At 37.9% G+C, this 23,137-nt stretch overlaps 4 protein-coding genes and 1 pseudogene across 10 annotated transcripts in view; 4 read left to right on the top strand and 1 right to left on the bottom strand.

Moving 5' to 3' along the window:
* The first annotated feature begins 401 nt into the window (after positions 1–401).
* Positions 402–9,271, top strand: LOC116852800 (double-stranded RNA-binding protein Staufen homolog 2). Its single transcript, XM_032833474.1, has 8 exons — positions 402–587; positions 1,398–1,464; positions 1,696–1,904; positions 3,109–3,705; positions 4,022–4,572; positions 4,647–5,172; positions 5,240–5,448; positions 5,789–9,271. The coding sequence occupies exons 2-8, from the start codon at positions 1,421–1,423 to the stop codon at positions 6,044–6,046; spliced, it is 2,394 nt and encodes a 797-aa protein (XP_032689365.1). The 5' UTR covers positions 402–587; positions 1,398–1,420; the 3' UTR covers positions 6,047–9,271.
* A 1,473-nt stretch (positions 9,272–10,744) lies between these two features.
* LOC116852789 (cilia- and flagella-associated protein 20) lies at positions 10,745–13,147 on the top strand. Of its 3 annotated transcripts, none has more exons than XM_032833457.1 (5): positions 10,745–10,906; positions 10,990–11,315; positions 11,782–11,861; positions 11,969–12,293; positions 12,405–13,147. In XM_032833457.1, exons 4-5 carry the CDS (start codon positions 12,018–12,020, stop codon positions 12,708–12,710), a joined length of 582 nt encoding a protein of 193 aa, XP_032689348.1. In that variant the 5' UTR covers positions 10,745–10,906; positions 10,990–11,315; positions 11,782–11,861; positions 11,969–12,017; the 3' UTR covers positions 12,711–13,147. The 3 variants fall into 3 exon arrangements, with proteins under 3 accessions (XP_032689348.1, XP_032689350.1, XP_032689349.1); XM_032833458.1 differs by adding an exon at positions 11,481–11,551 and having other exon boundaries at positions 10,748–11,315; XM_032833459.1 differs by lacking the exon at positions 11,782–11,861 and having other exon boundaries at positions 10,745–11,315.
* Positions 13,148–13,506: 359 nt separating this feature from the next.
* LOC116852787 lies at positions 13,507–15,148 on the bottom strand (annotated as a pseudogene).
* A 1,250-nt stretch (positions 15,149–16,398) lies between these two features.
* Positions 16,399–22,550, top strand: LOC116852788 (zinc finger protein 836-like). 5 transcript variants are annotated; one of them, XM_032833453.1, is made up of 6 exons: positions 16,399–16,538; positions 17,648–17,881; positions 19,402–19,641; positions 19,852–20,081; positions 20,193–20,576; positions 20,750–22,550. In XM_032833453.1, the coding sequence occupies exons 1-6, from the start codon at positions 16,521–16,523 to the stop codon at positions 21,093–21,095; spliced, it is 1,452 nt and encodes a 483-aa protein (XP_032689344.1). In that variant the 5' UTR covers positions 16,399–16,520; the 3' UTR covers positions 21,096–22,550. The 5 variants fall into 5 exon arrangements, with proteins under 5 accessions (XP_032689344.1, XP_032689343.1, XP_032689346.1 ...); XM_032833452.1 differs by having other exon boundaries at positions 19,849–20,081; XM_032833455.1 differs by lacking the exons at positions 16,399–16,538; positions 17,648–17,881 and adding an exon at positions 18,231–18,388 and having other exon boundaries at positions 19,849–20,081.
* The window catches only part of LOC116852786 (nicotinate phosphoribosyltransferase), a 16,722-nt gene continuing 15,756 nt past the window's right edge, over positions 22,172–23,137 (top strand). The window contains exon 1 of the mRNA XM_032833448.1: positions 22,172–22,617. The gene's annotated coding sequence lies outside the window, so the exon portion shown is untranslated. The remainder of the gene's footprint in view (positions 22,618–23,137) is intronic.

The following is a 23,137-nucleotide window of genomic DNA, read 5'->3' as shown; positions in this document are numbered from 1 at the left end:
GCCAACTTCCGGTTTCACTTTGCGGACAGAATGCCTGGTCTATGTATATACGTCACTGGCTTGGTTTACATCGTACACTTGATACGCGTACTAAATAGTTACTTTCTATTAGATAAACTTAATATCGACGATATATATAAACAACAATATATTAAGCTGGTATAATACTCATCAATAAAACATATTGTATTGATTGAACGCGTCGCCGCTAATATGCATTGTCAATATTAAGATTATCTAATAGAAAGTTACTATTTAGTACGTGTATCAAATGCACGATATAAACCAGGCCATTGGATACGTTCGATAAACGCAATTAGTGCGACATCATGCGTGCAACAATCAAATTAATTTATCATGTTGCCTATCTATAGTGATGGTGCATACTCGATGGCCGAGGCTCAGTCTCACATTAAAATGGCCGCATTTTAGTCTACAGAATATACTTTTCTTTACTGTTTGCCAATATCCCGTGCTGAGGGCTTGGCGGTGTTCGCTACATGGTGTGGCCGATCTGTTTCGCCGGAAATTTCACTGTATCGTGTGTCGCGCGCAAAATTTCCGTGAAATAGAACGAGCTAGATCGGGTAAGTACGTACGAAGCGAGGAACAAGAGCGGCTCGCGTTCAGCATTCAGCGGAAATGCCGCCGTTGTCGTTATCATCGTCGTCGTTGACGCCAGGCTGTCACATTGTGTCGAATTGACACTTATTTATAGACGGAATCTCGACTGGGCACGCACAGACCCGTAATATGGGTCCGTGCGTACGAAGATCGCGCGCGACCGCGATGACGCGTTTGTAAAATCTCATTCACTACTGCTAACTGTACCGGCTCGCCTTTTTTTTTGTAAGAAGGATAAACCGTCTTCCTGTACGCGTACACAGCCATTTGTATCATATTAGGGCTGCGATAATGACGAATTGCGATAAGTTAAACATCATAAGACAGTGTTCAAGATCGCCGGTAACGTGACGTGCCAACCTTAGAGCTTCCGCACAAGAACATCTGTAATATGTTAAGTTTACGGATTTCTTGGTGCGTTGACTTAAGTTTAAGTTTACGTACAAGTATGGCCATTGTCAGTACTTAACGTAACGTAACATGTTACGGATGTGCTTGTGCGTTGACTCTTACCCGTTCATTTTTTAACGAACTTGCGGTTGCTTCTAAAGAGGTGTTCTTTCAAAATTTTTATTTTGAAACGATTCGAGAAATACATGTGTGAATATATGTGAAAATAAATATATATATAGGGTGAAGGTCATAGAAATTGGAGCAAAGTTTTATCTGTGATAAATGAGAAGAACTAACTCTAGAAGAGAAGAGCTAACTCTGTTTGCCTTCTTCTCTTTTACTGATTAATATAATGAAAGGAATTCTTTTCTCTTTTGTAGGTTTCTCTATAGATTTTCATAAGATGTTACGCCATCACGCAATGCAAAATCAGTTGCGAGATAACAGGTTAATATTCTCAAGTATATATTCTTGTTAGTCAATCTTTATTCAAGATGTTTATACAGATATAATAATGTATAAATTGTCTACGTTCATTAGTTATCTATGTTGCATGCCTATGTTTATTAGTTATCTATGTTGCATGCCTATGTTTATTAGTGAGTTCATAAATAATCAGGTAATTAATATAACAAATATATGAGGATATATTTTAATCAAAGGAACATGTTTGTATAGAATGGCAGGTCCGATGCGGCCTATGCAGCAGGCTAACTTGCCCCCTTTACATCAGCCGCAGCATCTGTTGCCGCATCGGAATCCACATCAACCAATACTGTCAATGCCCCCCCATCAACAGCATATGCATCACATGCAGCATCCTGGCCCGCCGCATGGAAATCCCAGACAGCCAATGTTGATGGGCATGAATACGCACAATGCAAACAGTAAGTATAGATATATATTACAGTGATGATGTTTAAATTTCCTGCTTAACTTTCTATTAAGGAGTTTATTCATTTAAATTAAAATGCTTAAAATTATACAAAAATGTAACATTTATCACAGTGAAACACATTTGTAGTTCAAGTTCTATACAATTTGCTTACACTTCATGAGAAACTTAATGCTGAACATTGCAATGTTGCATATATAATATTATAGTGGAAGCAATATAGATAATCATTATTCTAGTGTAACTTTTTGTAAAAAGTGATATTACCTAAATAAAAAAATTTATTGTTATACATGTTATATATTAGGAAACATAAGAGAGAATAGTATAACCATACTGTTTTTATGCAGTGTTAATTATAGACCAGAAAACTATTGTTTTATGCCTTGAGAAACATAGCTATCTGAATGAAACGTGGCAAGGTAGTAACATGAAATTAGTTTCAAGTTAATGTTTATTATTTAAATAATGAAATAAATATATAAAAACTTTGTTCGGTAAATAGTGAATTTGAGTACTCCCTTGAGATACGTCACTGAAAATACGCTCCTTGCGCGCCCTGAAAATATATACCTGGTAAATAAACTCCTTAAGATTTCTGGCTCCTCGCCGCGGAACTCTTGATTTTGATGATGTATAAAAAGATGTACCAATAAAATAATATTTGCAAACGATCAAACAGACTTATAAGATAATCCGAACACTTATCTTTCGTCCGAATAATCAATAAATAATCATAAAATTAATGTGATATATAACCTTCCTTTTTAACCTACCTTCCTTCATGATTTTATCATGTTTATGACTTTTTTATCATGTTAATTTTATGGCTATTGATTATTAAAGTAAAGGAAAAGTGTTCGGACTGTCTTACGGATCTCCTCGATTTATTTGCAAGTATCATATTGTAAACATGATATTTTATTTCAATGTATTTGCAAGAATTTTTAATATTTATTTTCTCGCCCTTCTGACATCATAAATCAAGATGACCATGTCGAAAGTCTAGGGAGTCAATTGTATATTAACATAATGTAGTAAAAATTGCAGAAGTGAACAAATTCATTAGATTTGACAAATAAAAGTAAATCTTCTGATAAATTTGTTCACATTTAATTTTCATCAAGTTGTGATAGTATATATAATCGACTCCCAGGAACTTTAACGGCAATCGATATACGAAATATCTGTTTCAGATACTATGGTTAGCGTTAGCATGAAGGACCAGACGAGCACGGTCTCTGTGACTCTTCAGAACTCGAATATACAGTCCCAATATCATCAGCAGCAGCAGCAACCGAATAACCAACCGAATCAATCTCTCCAACAGCAGACGCAGCAACAGCAACAATCACAGCAGCAGCAACAGCCGCAGCAGCACGTGTCGCAGCAGGTCGTTACCGAACAAACGAAAACAGTGACGAACGATGGCAACGGAGGAGAGTCCAGGGACGATGGTTCATCCGGTCAGAATCATGCCAACGTAACCAATCCAGCTTTGGCAAACATGAAAGAAAAGACACCTATGTGTTTGTTGAACGAGCTGGCGAGATTCAATAGGGTTCAGCATCAGTATAGACTCACTAATGAGCAAGGACCGGCGCACAAGAAGAGATTCACTGTGACGCTAAAACTCGGCGAAGAGGAGTATATCGCGGAAGGTCCCAGTATAAAGAAGGCTCAACACAGCGCAGCGACAGAAGCGTTAACTAAGACTTGGTACCGTCAGCCGCCCCCTAAACCCACAAAGGCCATGAGGATTGGTCATCTAGGCAAATGTCCAACCGGCTCGGGTAATTTTGATTATGAATTTCACTTAATGTCATCTTATTTATAAGAGGCACACAAAATCCAAATTCTTTTTTAAACATCCTTGACATATCTTATATTTATTTTATATTTATATTTGTATTCTCTCTTATTATACTCATATGATATACTTTTCTATTGTATCCGTGGAGAAAGAAAAAAGATTGGTTGAAATCACATGACAATAACACAATTAAATTCTGTTTTTATTTGAGGACGTGTTTAATTTAGTGTCATTGTCATGTTAGTTCGACCAATCGTTTTTCTTCGTGTAATTAATTGAATTTCGTTGCTTGACAGGACATTTGCCTCCCACTGTTGAACTGAACGCTCTTGCCATGAAACGCGGCGAACCGACTGTCTACACATTTCGACAAGCACCACCAGCCGCACTGCAGCATCAATATGCGGTAACGCACGGTTTCGGCAACTATCCGCGAATGTTTAACCCACGACTTCCGTACAATCGCGGAGTTCACACGGATCTTCAAGGATTGTATCTCGTTTCTCTGAAAGTCGGCGAACGCGAGTTCACAGGCAGAGGTCTGACCGGGCAAGCGGCCCGTCATGACGCGGCCAGCAGAGCCTTGGAACAATTGCGCCAATTACCACTGCCGGAGGAAGTCGCGAACGCTAACAACACCAACGAGAATGGAACATTGAGCGGAATCGACGATCCGAATGCAGAATTGAAGAGTCCAGTATCTTTAGTCCATGAGACCGCATTGAAGCGTGGGCTACCAGTCAGCTTCGAAGTCGTCTCAGAGAGCGGTAAACCCCACATAAGAACTTTCATGACGAAGTGTACTGTTGGTGACAAAGTTACCGTGGGAGAAGGATCCTCGAAAAAGGTAATTTTAATAAAACAATGGCAATTGTACAATTTCTCACAAAATTCTTTTCTCCATTCTTTTATATTTTCCAGGTATCAAAAAAACGCGCCGCCGAGTTAATGTTAGAGGAACTGAAGCGTCTTCCCCCGTTACCCGCTAGCATACAAAATCGATCACTGCGAGTCAAGCGTAAGCCACCGGCAACAAAGAAGAAATCTCGTAATTTAATTAAAGTCTATCAAGAGCCCCGCTCGGAAAACGAAGCCGCGGAGGAAGTTAATCCGGTCTCGCGTCTGGTTCAGATTCAACAGGCAAAACGAGAACGAGAGCCCGTCTACAATCTTATAGACGAGAAGGGCGCGCCGAGACGCAGAGAGTTCATCATGGAGGTGACTATGGGTCAGCATTCAGCTCAAGGAATTGGACCTAACAAGAAATTGGCCAAAAGAGCTGCTGCCGAAGCTCTTTTGACACAATTAGGGTACAGCAAACCGTCGCCACAACCCGCCAAGCCATCCATTAAAACAGGAGACAGTGAGAATACGGAGACAAAGCCCAGGAAGGTGACATTTCTCGAAGATGATCAAATAAACGATACTCAACCTCACTCGGTAGGAGGTAAGCTAAAAACAGTGGTTCTGTGATCCAATTCTTCATTTGTGACATATATTGTTCTTTCATTTAGGTACTATCGGCCGTCAATTAGCACCTGGTCTTCTACTGGTGGATGGAGGTCAAGAATCTAAATTAGGGGGCGGACCCAGTGTGCAGATAGTTGCTGAAGAATTGCGTGGGCAGCAGCAGCAGAACTCCGCTGGTGTCTCACCCAAAGATCAATTGCATTATCTATCTCAGTTACTTAACTTCAGTGTAGAATTCAGCGATTTCCCGAAGGTAACTTCAGTGCTATCACTTGACTTGCATTAACATAAAATTAAGATTAATTAATTTTACAATTTTTTTTTTAAGTGAAGAAAAGAAAGGAAGGAAGTGACGAGCGCAAGGAATTGACAAATGCGTATCGTCGAAATAATTTTATTTATACTCCAATCACTTAATACTATTGAAAAAAAACGTTACACTTATGAAATTCTAAACTACAGATCTATTTATCAAAATTATTCTATATGATCTCTTAATTATTTTGAATATCTTTTCTATATATTAGCGATTTGGTATAATATTAAGATCTATGATAAAATAGCAAATATTCAGATTTCATTTATTATTCCAGGGTGTGTCCATAAACAAGGAATATCTTTCGCTCGTATCACTCAGCACCGATCCACCGCAAGTATGTCATGGCAACGGAGCGACAATAGCTGCGAGCCGTAATCAAGCGGCGTTAAGGGCTCTTCGTACTCTCACGAAACTGGGACTTGACAATGCTGCGAATGCGCAAGCGAAGAAAGACAAAGGTGCGTCTGGTGATGGAATACACATTAGCATTCAAGTTAAAAACAACATTATGGATGGAGCTATCGATAAGTAACTGAATAACGTTTAAGACTCGCATACAACGTTGAGTTATATTTATGCTTCTTTAAGACACTGCGAAAGAGAAAATTTATTATTAAATTTTTTTATTGAAAAATTTATTGTGCGGTATTAATAAGGATTATCAATACCAAGGGTTATTATTTCGAGCGGTTTTTTATTTACTTATGGACATATTTACATGTTATTTTATATTTACGATCTCTTTCTTTTTTATTATGCAATGATTTAACTATATTTTGAATTATAAAATAACACTTGTCTATTGTAGAAAAATCATAATTTATAAAAATGTACTTTATCAAACAAAAAAAAACAAAGATTATCGCGCGATTACGCTTTTATGTACTTGATATTCACTTTTATTTTATGTACTTGATGCTCAAATTGTTGAATTACGAAAAGTTAAATTATGAAAAGTTGAATAAAAGTTCAACAAACATCCGATCAGTTATATATTATTGGTTAATTATATATATTAATGATCATTGCTTAATTATTATGCAAAACTTTCTAATCTTTCACAGTGTCTTAATTATATTGAAATGCCGTTCAAGCACCAATAAGCCATGTGTATTTAATAACTGCGTGAAAATCTTTCTGTTTAGTAATAACAATCTGATCAGTCACAATAGATAAAGCTGACTTTCTGTGACTATCGGAGATACGTTACTATCAATCGTATTGTAGACAACGGCGTATCGTTGAACTACTCGTATATATTTGCACTTTTTGCAAAATTGATTAACGTTACGTGAGATCACGACAAACGTTTATTATTGGTGCTTGATCGCGGTTGCGATCCTAGCAGTGACCAGCTATAACCGCTATATTTATTGTGTAACCTTTTCATTGAGAGGATCGCAATCGAAGTGCGAAGAATAACTTATCCACGAGAATTCGAGATGATTATTCGCCAATTGTAACTGGCCAATGATCATATGAACACTCGGTAGACACGATAAGCAGAGTTACGAAATCTGGAGATGAAATGCGACCATCTCTTCATTTCTGAATTACGAGTTCCTTGGCTTTCTCATTATTATGAATGAAAAATGAAGCTATGTCTTATTACCTAACGCTGAAACGCGAATTATCGCGTGAATGATCGTAGTACGATTTCTTTCTTCCTTTCTTTCTGTTACATTTCAATATATTCTATTTTTTCCTCTCGTCGTGATCAATTAGCTTACGATATAATGTACTTTTATCGTTTCGTCAAAGCAGATCTCAAAATTAATTTCTATTTTGTCGCATATAAAAATGATGTTTTTTCTCAGAGTATACTCTGGTTACCTCAGCTTAAGATAAGTGATTGTGTGAAAGATTGAGTAGTTATTGTTTGATTGGTAAAAGCCGTACCATAGGTAATGCGATATACAACTCTCTCCACGCCCCAGTTTGCTTTTCTACAGGGGCCAGAAGCATTCTGGAGCTCGTACATTCATATTCCGTAAAATATTGAGAAGTGAAGGAAAATAGAAATTTCCATACACCTATCTATCTATCTCCGGCGGTGGATAAGTAAAATGGATACGTTGTGTATTGGAAATTTCGCTGAATCTAAAAAAAAGAAGAAAGAGAAAGTGAGAACAAGGAGAGAAGAAAAAGGTAATAACTCAAAATTTGTCCCGTTGCATCGAGAATATTACTGAATTATTTTCGACAAACGGATTTTTTCTGTCAGTCAACGGTGAATTTTGTCTTGTTGCCCAAAAAAGAGGAGAGGAGAAAGAAAATGAGAGAAACGTTACGGCACGGAGAAAATTCGATAATGAACGAGGAACGGGCAATGAGAAACGGTACAGACTTCAAGTAATAGCGTTGCTTTTATTTGTCGAAACGAAGAATTTCTTTCGCGCACTCAACACGAGGATGTGATCAACGTTTGCCTTCACCGACAACATTTTATTCCGCAAAGATCTTTGTACTGACATTCTCAATCTCAGCCTGTCCTCTCATTCATCGTTCGCATACAACTCGATTTATTGAACAACAAACAAAATTATATAACTGTTATTGTTCACTAAACTCGTGCACGTACTGATTTCATAACGCCCACTCGTTACATCGTAGATTGCGTAACTGATGTCGAGCATTCGAGACGATTCCCGAAATAATGCACGCGGTTACATTCGATCATTCGTTGAAGGCCATTTGCAAACAATTATTTATTGATTCGTCAGAGGAGCTCGTGGAAATGAGCCGCCTCTCTTGGTCTGATTATATATCGCTTTAATAGATGGGCCTTTCTTGTTCATGTGGCATTCAGTATTATGAGACATAGTGGTAGATCCCATTATATATATATATATATATACATATATATATATATATACATATATATAGTTTTTCAAGATGAACACACAGAGAGGAAGAAACCAATTTGATGAACAACTGTCGTCCCACGCTGGGAGGATAATTTTATGCGTGTAACGATAATACCATAGTTAATCGTAATGATAAGCGAACAACGTTTCACCGAAATATAGGAACTATACGAATTCCTCGACACTTTAAAGATGGCCTGTTAAGTTAAAAATTAAACCCGGTGCATGTACTCGGGCGCGAATCCGCAAAATGTCGAGGAAACGCGAAAGTTATTGTGCCGATATCGGCTGAGAGCGGGAGAGAAATAATCGCGGAATTGATAAGGAATAATCAGTTTCATGTATAATTCATATTGCGTTTCGTCTTTGCGTTTTAACGACACCCATGAGACAGATTATGGAACGTTAGGAAACCTCAAATTAGTTAGCTGCATAAAAAGAAAAATTGCGATTACTTCCGGGAGGCAAATGTAACGAATCTTCGCAATTTTTATTTTTATTAATATCGCGAGAAAGAAAAAAGGGAGGTACGCTTGACGTCGTCAAATAATTTTATTGTGTTTATCCAAGCGAAACGATTTGTTGGTACGTAACAACAATGAAACACTTATCTAATGTAAATTCTGAATGAGAATTGCTTCTCCAATAAATAAGACCTACAGTATCCGGGAAGACTTTTCATATTGGCGAGATTTTCAATTGCGTTACGAAAGATGAATTGTACAACGTATTTTATGGGAATCTACTGCTTTTCTCTCTATTCACATCGGTTTATATTTATATCAGTTTATATTTGATAAACAACTGTAGAAAGGTTTCGTATATATATATATGTACATGGCCTTTTTACTATGCGTTTTAAATATACGCATGACAAGGTGGCACACGAATGTCAGTACATTTTATTTGAATCCTTTACAAATCTGATTTGACAAAGTCGAATTATTTGAAAATAAAGAAGTTTTTAACCCACCATTGTCGTAATACTCGAAAAATAGAGTTTGGGTATCAATCATGAATCTTTTCGCGTAAACTCTTTTATTTATCAATTATTTAATTTCTTTCCTAGTATGCAATCATAAAAAGTGAATCATTTTATAGTACTTAGGGCCGTGGCACACAGAAAAGCTTAAGCAGTAAGACGTAAGCATTAAACAAATTGACCAATCACAGTCGTTGATTCTTCTTACGGTCCAAGAATCAACGACTGTGATTGGCTGATTCGCTTACTGCTTACATCTTACTGCTTAAGTTTTTCTATGTGCTACCAGCTTTAGAAGCAATTATGAATTTTTTTCCTCTAGTGTAAGTTCGTGGAAACATCACATAATTTTCAAGATTAGTTCGAAAGTTTCCACTACGAGCCGCCACCGACAAATCGAGCTTATAGTACAAGTCAATGACAGAGCAGCCAAGCCTAAACTTTGCAAGTAATACAACTCAATGTTGAGTCAGATGGTCGCTTATTAGTTTGGGATGGGACCCGATTGGACACAGATTGTAATGATTGGTTCGACCTAGTAATTCACTAGATAGTTTTTTCACCTGTTGATTGTGTCCAATCGTACCGTGGTCAATCAGGACGCTCCCATTAGTTTGTTACATGCTCCGCTACAAATCGCCATTGTTCTTACTGATTGGCCGAACATTTTTTATAAATTTTGTGATTGGCTAGAAGAGTTTTGTGGCGTCATTAATTGACCCCAGGTCGATTAAAGGCTGGTTTATGTTCGCCGTAATCCGTTAACTTATGCCGGAACCGTAAAAAATTGACCAATCACAGTCGATTATTCTTTTATGATTCGACTATAATTGATCAATTTTTTTACGGTTCCGGCATAAGTTAACGGATTACGGCCATCATAAACCAGCTTTAACTCAAATCTAAACCGTGTTCCGTTTCACGCATATACGCGCATTTATCTATAGTTCGTGTTATGCAGGATTCACACCGCGTCTGGTGTCCGACATACGACGTCCGATATCCAATAAAAGAATAGCTTTCCAATGGAGAATTTAATTCTCTATTAGAAAGTTGTTCTCCTATTGGATATCGGACATCGTACGTCGGACATCGGACGCGGTGTGATCCATCATTACGTATATTGTAGGCAATGCGTGAACGGAACGCAATCCCAATCGAATACGTTATCGGCTTGATTTATATCGTGCACTTGATACGCGTACTAAATAGTAACTTTTTATTAAATAATCTTAATATCGAATAATGCATATCAACGGCGATGCATTCAATCAATACAATACGTTTTGTTGATGAGTACTACTAGTTATACTAGTTTAATATACCGTTGTTTATATATATCGTCGATATTAAGATTATCTAATAGAAAGTTACTATTTAGTACGTGTATCAAGCGCATGATGTAAACGAAGCCAATGCATATCAACGGCGACGCACTCAATCAATACAATACGTTTTGTTGATGAGTATTATACCAACTTAATATACCGTTGTTTATATATATCGTTGATATTAAGATTATCTAATAGAAAGTTATTATTTAGTACGTGTATCAAGTGCACGATATAAACCAAGCCATTATACCGTTGTTTATATATATCGTGTAAACCAAGCCTTGATTCACAGGTTAAAATCCACTTGGGCTACAAGCGCTTTAGAGTGCGTAAAAAAATTATGATTGGTCTATATGGCTTTTTGAAGCAATTGTAGCGTCAAATGGATCCTACTACATCAGGTGAAATATAAATGGCGGACAATATCCAACTCTTACTAAAGAAACTCCACTCTGACGAGTCAACTACTCTACAATAGCACGACCGGATTATTGTGAAAATTGAACGAATTTAAAGTTCATCAAGAAGTTTGTCGCTTCTTTAATAATAAAGAAGAGCTAAACATCAATTTATCAGTCAGTCGTTGTCCATCTCTAATTACGATTTAAAGAAGAAAAAGTAAGTAATATATCGATTGATATTGATCAAACATTGCTTAGGTTTAGGTTAAATGCATTGCCAGATGTTTTGTGAAACAGTACTTTGAAATATCGAATTAAAAATACAAATTAAGTCTGACGTATAAGAGAAGAAATAATAATGTTGAAATCTGTACTATACTAGGTTATCATAATTTCTGGTGCATGGTGATAATTACTTTTATAATTCGCACTGATTTATACACTACTCAAATCGTATGTACATTTTACTCTATACATAGACTTTTTTCAGTAGTTAAATGATATGCATTCAAAGATTTATAAAGTATATTGTTAAATATAAAACATAATATAAAAAAAACATTCAAGTTGGCATATCAAGCAAGAGCTACAGTAAACTTGTATATGCTCCATTATACTTTTTAAGTTCAAAAGAGTCACTTTTGTTTTACTTAAATTAAAAGCAAAAAATTGTTTATTTCAAGTGTAAACATGAATTCCTTAATTGGTCGCCTGGAGCAAATCCAGTCCTATCTCTGTTAAAATGGGAAGAGGTTAATCTCTGGTTCGTATATGTATAAAGTTGTGTACAAATATATTCATAGAGTCTGCTAAGCCTGTAGTTTATTTGGCAACAGGATACAATTAACGCTGTGTAATATTTTGTTTTAGAACATCAGGATAAATCATTAGAGTAATAAAATCTCTAGTGGATGCAAAAATGTTCAAGAATACATTTCAAAGTGGATTTTTATCCATTTTATACAGTATTGGCAGCAAACCACTGCAAATATGGGACAAGAAAGTTAGAAATGGACATATCAAGAGAATCACTGACAACGATATCCAGAGCCTTGTCCTAGAAATATTAGGCAGTAATGTTAGCACAACGTATATCACTTGTCCTGCCGATCCTAGAAAGACTTTAGGTATAAAATTACCTTTCTTAGTGATGATCATCAAGAATCTGAAGAAATACTTCACATTTGAAGTTCAGGTGAGCTCATTGATCATTTTCTTATTGATTTTGTACATTGAGATATTAAGCGTTAGTCCATCATTGCCCTCAGTTTGTCTTTTGTCCTGATGTATGTTTTATATGTTACAGATAATAGACGACAAAAATGTACGCCGTAGATTTCGCGCCAGCAATTATCAGTCTACAACAAGGGTGAAACCGTTTATCTGCACTATGCCAATGAGATTGGATGACGGATGGAACCAAATACAATTCAACCTGGCCGATTTCACGCGTCGAGCATACGGAACGAATTACGTGGAGACACTTAGGGTCCAAATTCACGCTAATTGTAGGATACGTCGAGTGTATTTTTCGGATCGGTTATACTCTGAGGACGAGTTGCCAGCGGAATTTAAATTATTCTTACCGATTCAAAATAAAGCGAAGTGTTAAAATATGTGAAAGGGGAACGCGAAACTTGGAAATATCGCCTGTTTCAATATTTCATTCAAAACGACAAAAATCAATTTCGTGCCAGTGATTATCAGGGTATATTCAAGAGGGTTGAAGCCTGTGCTGTGCCGAAGAAACTGAACTATTGTTAAAACTAGATTCAACTTGACTGTCTTCACTCCTCGAGCATGAGGAGCAAACTACGTGAAAATACTTGGGGTCCAAATTCATGCTGATTACAGGACGAGTGTGTTTTTCGGATCGATTATGTCCAAAGAAAGATTTACCAACAGAATTTAAATAATTCTTATAAATTTAAAATAAGCGCCGAAGAGAATACAAAGTCAAAAAATCACTTTACTTGTTAATGTAGTTTATTTAAATACGTCGCTGAAACTTGTTGGAATCATTTTAAAAATAAAACGTTAAAACTTTAAGATTAGTAATTTATTTAATGGCAGTTAAAATGACATTTTATATTTATTATGATTCTTTTTTTGCATGAAATTTTAAACGATATATTTTTTTCAGGTGAATTTTCGGGCTAATAACTAAGTTCATCATAAAGCAGTATACATTTGTGCATGCATCATCTAAGCCTACCTACAAGTTTCTGTTGGCTGCAATAATTTTTTCGATTTATCGCGTCATACATGGAGAATTCTACCTGCGGCCTGACGAGTCCTTTATCCCGCAATTTTTCGAAAAATCTGTTTATCAGACTATGTGCAGATATAAGATTATATACAGTTTTATCTTTTTTTAAACACGTGCTTGGCGGTTTTATATTGTTTGGTTTCGCTTCTTTTCCGATCGCATACGAAGTATAATTATCTTAAACATTTTCCTCGACAGTAACCGAAGATCTTAAATCATTAATGGTTTTCTTATTCTTTTTTGTGTGTCTATTGTTACAGACAATTATATCGTTCTTCATTTGATCGCAGCTAAACCCAACATTCCTAGATAAATTGGGCTTGGAAGCTAATGGAACATTGGCAATGGATATTCCAAATTTTGTATTTGTGATAGAATTAACATCACTCCTCTGTGTAACGGGAGTATCTTCTAAATCTTGAATTCTATACGGATGCAGACGTTTTGGAAATCCTGGTTTATTTTGAACATTTTTCTGGAATAATGTTTTACCGACGTGCATCCTCAGAAACTGACTTGTCCCGACGAAAGACGCAGGATGCGACATACGATTGTTAAGTTTCATGAAAGAATTTGCATTCCATGTCTCGTGTGTTATTTTTCTATTTCGATTTCCTTGTTTTTCTGTCGTGCTATTACTGATCTCTTTCAGTTTATTTCCCATGATCGATTCATTTATCAAAGACTTCGAGTGACTCCGACTTCGTCGCTCCATAACATTCTGATTATTATGAATTTTTGCTTCATTGACCAAGGTATTTAATGATATATAATTCTTTTTCAACGTCTTAGGATTACACGAATTTGTAATGGTATCAAATACGTTCGAATTTTCCAATTTATTTATATCATTAGTATTTTTGGATAAGTCAGCTTTTGTTGGTGGTACAATTGTTCTATCATTATTTGCTAACAGATTTGAATCGCATTCTTTTGATAATCCTAAAAATTGGATAAAAGATAGACACACATTGATATGTATACTCAATACTTATATGAAGAACATATGTGAAACCTGTATGACATTCTTCTGTCTGACAAGTCTTTTCAATGAAGTTAATCCCCCACTTGGACATGTACGTGTCGAGAAATGCGTTGTACAATTCGATAGCCGTTTCATCGTGATTATAATGACGATCTTGCAGATATACTCTTCTCAAACGGCAGTTCGGGTAAACGATCATTCTTTGCAACGCCTCGTAATCCGTCCCATACGCCACATGACAAAGAGTCTGAAGATTTATCTCCAGAGTATTCCAATGTTCCTCCAACTTCAGTGGAATACGAGCCACGCTTGGATTGACACTTGGTAATTTCTCGAGATTATACGTTAGGAAAGAAAATCTCCTCCGATACTGTTTCTTATCTGTTATCTTTGTGCACAGAAAACAGAAGATCATCCTAAAGACATTGGCAACAACGCGATTGTCTCTCTCAGAAATCACAGAATGTGATATACCTGGACTTCCAGCTTGAAGCGTGATTTTAAATTCTTTATTATTAATACGAGAACGCCAAGCCTGATGTTCAAAGTGTCTACGACCTTGGCAGGAGCAGTTATACTCGTGGGAACGACACTGTCATGGGACCCCAGGATTTCGATTACCTTGTCCCCGTGCAACGTGTCATCGCTCACCCTATGGATCGTGCCGCCCAAGGAAACGTGCTTCGACCATAGCTTCAACGGTTTGTCCGCGACACCGTACAGCAACGATATGTAGCCACAGATTTGATTGCTCGACATTTTTCTCTCACGGGCAATTTACATAGAGGAAGAAAGAGATCGCGTACTACAGATATACGAAAGAGGTAATGCTAAAGTAACTCTTTTTCTATTAGTAATGTATATTTTACAGTACATTGCGATACATGATTTCCCCTTTTTCTCGCAGAATTTATATAGAGAACGACGGAAATTTGGTAACTGTCCTCATGGTGGTGCTTTAATTGCACTGGAGATATTCTCAAAGGTTATGTCCGAGTTCTGTTTACCTGCTTTTGTTTTACATGCGTTCTCTAGTATGATTGCCGAAAATGTTAACGTAAATAAACATTTTCGACAAACAGATTGATATTGAAAAGGATACTCGATGATATACACATATAATAATCATAATAAGCCATAATAATAATTAACAAGTAATAATTAACAAAGGCATTAATAATAATGATACATTAATTTTCGAAAATTACTCGTAATTCTTAATCTCGTGCTAACAAAAGAATAATATATTGCGATTGATATATATTTGCTCGTTCAAGTATTATTGCATTAATATAATTATAACTATGATATCTGTTGTATTCGCTTCATTAACGTTTATTCAATTTGACAGTTGCGTATTGTTATAATTTCAGCGTCGAAAAAGACGAAATGAAATGCACGGCCGAATTATCAGTCGATTGGAAACATCGCTATCATTATCGTTGCCGATCGTGATGAACATGTCATCGTCATCGCTTCGTTACATTTTCCGGAGGATTATCTTCACCCATCCGTCACCGCGAAAATACCTCTCTCGAGCGTCGCGTTTCTCTCCCGATCCGTATGTAATCGTGCACGTAATCCTATCGCCAGGACGAAAAAGGAAAATAATGAACGTCAATACAAAATAATTAACGAAATAATGATCGTCTCATTATACGAATGTGGCATTATTGTTAGGATCGACAGGGGGATGACGGGGGTAGGCGAAGGTAGGGAGGACGGGAAAGAGGGTAATCGCCAGACATACGCACACATGAGTACCCGGCGCGCGTATTAATTGCTAATTATTAAGTATTGATTTTTTTAAATGGGGACGTAGAGCGTAGCGCCAGGCATCCCCTTCCCCATCTCCATCGAGGGGTGGCTGCTCGTTCGCGTCAAGTATCCGGAACTATTTTCCGCGGCGCGCAAAAACGCGGCACGCGCGCGTAGTAACATTCGGAGGACGCGAAAAATGGCGGGAAACGACGGACGCCTCGAGAGGGATTTTCCACGTGTGCGGACGGCCAGCGAACGAAAACGCGCAACGTGCGGCTTAACGGGCATCGCGACGTCGCCGCTCGTGTTGTCGGTGACGCAAACATGCGTTCCCGCAACACGCATCATGCGCGGGAAATCGCAGGAGAAATGAAAAAAAATTGGCGCTCGCCGGCCGGCGCGCCTGCATGGCGGACCAATTAAGAGTAAGTTGCGCGCCGATACGTTTTATTCTTTGCGCGTCGCATGGCCGTGTCGTCGTCGTCGTCATCGAGCGCAATGTAACACACGATTTTTACGATCCACCACTACGGCGACAGCGGCGGCGTCGGCGGCGACGACGGCTCGCCGTCGCGACGCTTTTCAAGCGACGCCGTTGTTGTATTGTAGATATGTATGCCGCGCGCGCGACGCCGCGTTGAGCGCTGCGCCGCCGCGCCGCGCGCCGCTCCGCGAAGCGCCGGCGGAATCCATAAATAAAACAATTGGTTATATACATATGTTTTTCAAATCGACGAATGCTATTATATATTTTGTATTGAGCACTCGGGGGGAGACGAGACGGACGGACGGACGTACAAGCCGCCGACGCCCGCGGGTGCCCGCGCCGTGCGATACCTAGCCGCGCGTCTGTTTTTATAAAGCAAAGCAACGGGGCACGACGACGTCTCGCGTCGCGTCGCGTCGCGCCGTGTCGTGCCGTACCGTGGCCGCGCGCGGCTTATAATCTCCTCGCCCAATCCCCGCGGTTCGCACACACAAAAGTACATACGGCGGAACAAAAAAAGAGGGAAAATCGTTATAGAATAATCAAGCACGTCGCGCTCGTTCGCTTTCGCCCGCCGGGGAGACACGCGCGCGGCACAGTCTCGGCTTCTTCGCACACAGCATCGCCGCTCCTCGCGACGACGAGGACGAGGATGCACCGTCGTCGTCCGAACATATGAAGACGTCGCGCCGGGGCGGTGAGGCGACGTGCGTCCTAGCCGTCGTTACGTGACGGGACGAGGGAGAAAAGAAAAGAGAAAAGAGCGCCGACGTGGTCACGCTCTTCCTCTCACCGAGTACCGCGTGCGTGCCGCCGCCGACGTTTACTACTCGCTTCGCGTGCTTCATCTCTCTTTCTCTCTCGTTTTCTCTCATTCTTTCTCCCTTTTTAACACACACACACACACACACACACACCTCTTCTCTCTTTCTCCTTCTTCCTCTTTGTTCGCGGGGTTCGGCGAAAAGAAGTCTTCCAGCTGTGAAACGAGAGGAAAAATCGTCCCTCTCTATTTTTAATTAATCCCTTCCTTTCTCTCTCTTCCAGCAGATCCACACTTCATTTAGTTTCCCATCGTCTTCCCTATTCCTTTTTGAAATGGATACGGCGGCACGCGATCTCGAGCAGCGCGATCGGCAAGCGGATTATCAGCCCATGGTGTTCCACTGCCGGATTTGTGCAGCCAACATTGCAGCCAACAATGACGGGGTGCACATTTTCGCTGAGGACGGCCGGCGTCATTACCTGCAAACGAAGATACGGAAATATCTATACATTCTGGTGAGTGATCGCGAGACAAGTTGCTACACGTGAGACGCGCAGCGATCGTCTCTTTTTCACTTCTCGTTTTCATTTCACTCTCATTTTTTATTTTTTTTTATTTTTTTTTTTGAAAATTCGCCTCCCTCCACACAGAGTGTATATGTGTGCATGTGTGTACGCTTGTCACGATTGCAGTCACGCGCCAGTCGCGGGTGAATTTCAGTCGTTACCGAGTTTCGAATTTTGAAATCAGCGTCGCGCCGTTCGGTAATCGGCAACGACAAGATAATCATCGACCTCTCGAGATCGGTCGACGAGAAATCGCGACGATTCCCAAACGAGACACGATATCGCGAGACGGGATTTTCACGTGCGACGAGTGCCGATTTTTCGCTCGCGAGAAATCATGTCTATGATAACAATACGATCATGATAATTCTTCGTGATCAAACGCGAATACAAGCGCGATTGTGATCGCGAGAAATTTATGACGTGGCGAATTTCTGTATGGATGATGCGACAAAGGTGTTAATCCGAGTGGATCGTCGTTAACCGTTTCCTTTTTCCCAGACAATTTTTTCCTCAGCCGTGGATAAATCGTGTTACAGTGATCAGTGCGCGATCTGTGATGTTCGTTCAAGTATAATGTCGACATTTCCGTAACGCGAGTGCCTTAAGGGACATGACGACGTGTATGCGTCTCGCGAGAATCTCCGGTCGAAAATTAATTAAACCAGTCTTAATGACAGTCGCGAAATGTCAACGTGCTTATTGCAATAACAATGCGACGGTATCGGTGATCGCGTAGGCAAAATATACCCGTCGTACGCGACCATTTTGTGCGGAGCTGCAAAAGTGTTAAAAATTAGCATTTTATTGATTGCAATAAGTATACCGTGCAGTGCGCGCTATATAAGTACTACATCTATAAATATAATCGGAAATGAGGGGTGGTGATGGTAGTGGTAGTGGTGGGGGAATGTCGGGAAATGACGTAGAACGGAATAAATTACGGAGAATGCGTCAATCAGATGTATTGTTCGAAAAATATCGAGGATTTTTAAATAAACACCAGCTCGTCCTGTCCGACGAAATTATCGGCGTTCGTGACGCACCAAAAGCTAGGTTAATTGCACGACAATACCGAAAGGAATTACGATGCATTATGCGACAAATAATGATAATGATGTTAATAATGTTTCTACTATTAATTTTATAATAAACAGAAATGACATTATTAATATTTGAAAATGACATTCATCATTGACCTTTAATATTGGCTTATTTCCCTATTGCTCAAATTATTTTCTGCCAATTAAAAGAAATGTTTAACAGATAAAAATAAATTAAGGGAAATAATAAATAAACCTGTATCTTCATAAGGACGCAAAATGTAGAAATGAATTTTAAAATGATTTACTATAAAATACTTCTATAATTATATTGTATTCCAGTCTGTATTTAAAAATATATATGTTTTACAGTGTACGTAATTATATTTATCATGTAAAGTATACTTATCTTTTAATGCTCCACAGGTATCATCGGAGGATAAATTTTCAAAAATGGTTTGTTCTGTGTGCATTAAGAGACTGGAAGGTGTCCATCGCTTTGCAATGATGGCATATCGTACCCAGGAAAAATTAAAATCCCAGCTCTATGGTAACATTGACAATACGAATCCTGTACAAGATGAAGAGATGCAGAGTATTAAAAATACGCAAGATAATGCAAAGAAAGTAGAAGAACGAGGGTTATTACATTCAATATTGACAAAGGTATATGCTATATACTCTTCTATTTTTCTATTAATAATAATTTCAATGTATATGTATATATACATTAATTAGTATATAAATATATATGTAAATTTAATTATTATATATATATATATATATATATATAAACTTATTAATATATATAAAGTTATTATATATATAAACTCTTGTATGCAAGATATAAGTACTCATTAACGTTTTATTTAGCAGGGTACGATAGAAATTGTAACAGAGGACGAGCCACTGGGACCACCAGAGTTAAATTCCCAAGAAGATAAACGTCACACCACAAACATGGAAGAAATGGAGGTGAAAGTGGATCCAATGTTATTTTTACAATGCGGTATGGAACAGTCCGCATCAGATCCTTCGGATTCTTCTGACAACGAGGAAGAAATAATCAGAACATATTCGCCAGAGCCGCTACCATTGACAAAAAAGTAAGAATATTTACCGACAAATAAAGTATCACATTACAAAGCTGTTTATGTAGAAAATCTTATACTAACAGTCGAGTGTACTTGTTCAACATGAATTTCTTGTGTATATAGAAATACTGGAACGGAGGCAGAAGAGAAGAAGAGAGACGAAAGTGAGACCAAATTGCACGAAGACAATGAGAGAAATATGTCCATTACGGTGAAACCGCACGAATGTACAATATGCGCTCGGTCCTTCGTATCGCAAATTGGTTTACAGAATCACCTGTGGTCACACTTACCCCGAGAGAGAAGATTCGACGGGAAGTCTATTCTACGCTCTCAACACATTTACTCCACGAACGGTATACTTCATACGAACGGTGATAACAATACGTCCAGCAACTTCATCTGTCCAATCTGCAGTAAAAAAATCTCTACAAAGGGAAACCTGAAAGTGCATTTAGAAACGCACAGGCCTAAAGGAAAGTACGGCTGCGACATATGCGGCAGAATGTGCGTTTGTATCACGATAATAATCATAATTATACATATAATATTTTGACATTAAAATAATATATTGTATATGAAATATTATATAAATTTAGTTGTTTAATATTATAATATTAATATTATACTTTCGTAAGATTTCCGAGCTTTTCTAATTCGACGTGTTTAATTTTTTACAGTTTCAAGACACAATCGAATTTGTTCAGACACAAGGAGTACCACGGCGGCGTACAGTTTCCGTGCAACGTATGCGGCAGAGTTTACCCGACGAATTCGACGTTACGTGCTCATAGCATAACGCACTCGGATTTGAGACCGCACGCATGCCCACTTTGTGATAAGACGTTCAAACGTAATCAGGACCTGAAATTTCACATAAATCAGCATACGGGTGCGAGGCCTTATCAGTGTCCTTATTGTCCGAAAGCTTTCGCAAGCTCCGGGAACTGTTTTTCGCATCGTAAAAGAATGCATCCGCGGGAGGTGCATCGCGATCGGCAGAGAGCGGCCGATTTGATGAGATGAACCATGGGCAGTCAGTACGAGGACTGGTCTTAGAACTCGAATAACTGTTCTGTCTTATCGCAGGTGTGATCTCGTCGAGCGTGTATTAGTCGTCGTATAAGAGAACGTATCTTATTTCCGGAGAGTATAACGGTGCTAATGGAAGAACGGGAGATTTTGTATGCTTTATTATTCTTAAATTATTTACATTTTTAGCTTTAAGTACGTTGTTGTTGGTATTATATATTTTGTCAGTTATTTATTGGATACGTATATCTTTCTACTGTCCGATAGGGATGATTAGTGCGATATCGGAAAACTTTCGTCATTGTTTAGTGAGCTTAGTGATGAAGCTTTACTGCAATGTGTAAATAACAGAGAGAGTAAGTTTGAAATTTCATAGCCAGACTAGTCAGAGTATCGGTAGTTCTAGTGTTATTTTCGGAGCATATTAATGTAATTCGTCCCCGTCACTTTATTATTAGTAGGAGATAAAAGACAGTTAAATGCTTTAGGAATGCATCGTAATTATTGCATAAGTTGAGTTTTATATTTAACATAAATCTTTTTTTATCGCGTATTAGCATATTTTATTTTTGTGATAAAAATATACTCACTGCCACTTTATGCCGTTACTATTTTGTCGTTAGAATAGATATCAGTAGAGAGAGAGAAAGAGAGAGATGATATTGGTTTACAATTTACGCATTTATATTTTATAGAGAAAGCGCTATTTTTTATATTTAGTAAAAGACATTGTGTAATTAAGTGTGCGCTATATATATGTATACATGAAATTAACTTGACGACTCTGTGATAATTGTTTAGCACTGGTCCTTTTGTACTGGTTATGAAATTTACAACTTGCCGTCTGCTAAGCTGATATATAATAGAGATATGTACGAACGTAGATTACACGATCTATAGTACTATTCAAACGGTGAAGAAGAAAATTCTAAAAGAAAGATGTTATTTTACTCACACTGATCAGGAAGATATTCCACAGGGAAATTTATACGAGACATTATATATCGACCAAAAAAAAAAGAGAAAAATAAGAAAAAGAAAAACAGGGATTTGCGAAAAGAAAAAAAAGTTTTGTAGTTTGACATATTTTTAGCACAATATGAACATTATCATAACTATTAAGACTGTATACGAGAATTATGTGTCAAATTAGATAGTCAACTTTATAAGGCAAAGGTAACGTATCGATGAACGAGGTCGAATGTCGTTATACGTAAACAAGTCTAGTCGATGCAGTATTAAATATTGATAAGCGATATAGACGTCATAGTCGATATTACAAATATACGATCGTGATGTTATTCTTATAAACGAGTTACACGAGATAAATGTTAAATCGAAGTCTGAGTAGTTTTAGGAAGAACGTAGTTAAGTTAGTTCGTGTAACGTAGATCATAGTCTGTGCTTCCGTATAACGTATACATTTGCACACGCGTTGAAACACCGCAAGCGGAAAAAAAGAGAGAGAAAGAGAGAAGAAAAGGAGAAGAGAGAAACAGCATCCCATTGCAAACAGGTTAGAAAAATCAGAGTATACATGTAACTAATGCAGAAGATAATGGCGTGGTGGTGAATAAACGATAAGATGTTTAAAAGACGGCTTAATGGACCACACATATACACACACGATCGACACGAAATTTATTTTATATTCCGACTCACCGCGATTTCCTTTCGGAAAAATAAATACACGGTTAAAAAATGAATGCTTTGGAAAAAAACGATAGATGTAACGAAATTCACAAAAGTGTCGTAAAAGCAAAAAATAAACGAAAATGCGTCGAGCTATTCGTCGAACAAACATCTTAGCGTTTGTACAAGTGTAACAATCGGTACATAAACAATAAGTAGTGTTTACTATGTAATACAGAGACAAGAAATTCGAGTGTGTATAACCAACATTATTATTGCATTATTAGTGCATAGAGATACAAGCGTGTATTTTGCGATTACGTTTTTTCTGGACCGCTTGCCGACGTATATTATATATATGTGTATATATATATATATATATATATATATATATATATATATAT

The sequence above is a fragment of the Odontomachus brunneus genome, unplaced genomic scaffold (assembly GCF_010583005.1).
Source record: "Odontomachus brunneus isolate Ranch 3 - 2012 unplaced genomic scaffold, Obru_v1 Obru_scaffold_256, whole genome shotgun sequence".
Classification (NCBI taxonomy): Eukaryota; Metazoa; Arthropoda; class Insecta; order Hymenoptera; family Formicidae; genus Odontomachus; species Odontomachus brunneus.
This window is presented reverse-complemented; position numbering and strand designations above follow the sequence as displayed.

Bases quoted from the DNA above. Each gene is read 5' to 3' on its own strand.
- LOC116852800 (XM_032833474.1), top strand. From the start codon at position 1,421: ATGTTACGCCATCACGCAATGCAAAATCAGTTGCGAGATAACAG. The intron at 4,573-4,646 runs GTAATTTTAATA...TATATTTTCCAG, and splicing joins GAGAAGGATCCTCGAAAAAG to GTATCAAAAAAACGCGCCGC. The intron at 5,173-5,239 runs GTAAGCTAAAAA...TCTTTCATTTAG, and splicing joins TCAACCTCACTCGGTAGGAG to GTACTATCGGCCGTCAATTA.
- LOC116852789 (XM_032833457.1), top strand. From the start codon at position 12,018: ATGTTCAAGAATACATTTCAAAGTGGATTTTTATCCATTTTATACAGT. The intron at 12,294-12,404 runs GTGAGCTCATTG...TATATGTTACAG, and splicing joins ACTTCACATTTGAAGTTCAG to ATAATAGACGACAAAAATGT.
- LOC116852788 (XM_032833452.1), top strand. The intron at 17,882-19,401 runs GTGAGTGATCGC...AATGCTCCACAG, and splicing joins GGAAATATCTATACATTCTG to GTATCATCGGAGGATAAATT. The intron at 19,642-19,848 runs GTATATGCTATA...CGTTTTATTTAG, and splicing joins TACATTCAATATTGACAAAG to CAGGGTACGATAGAAATTGT.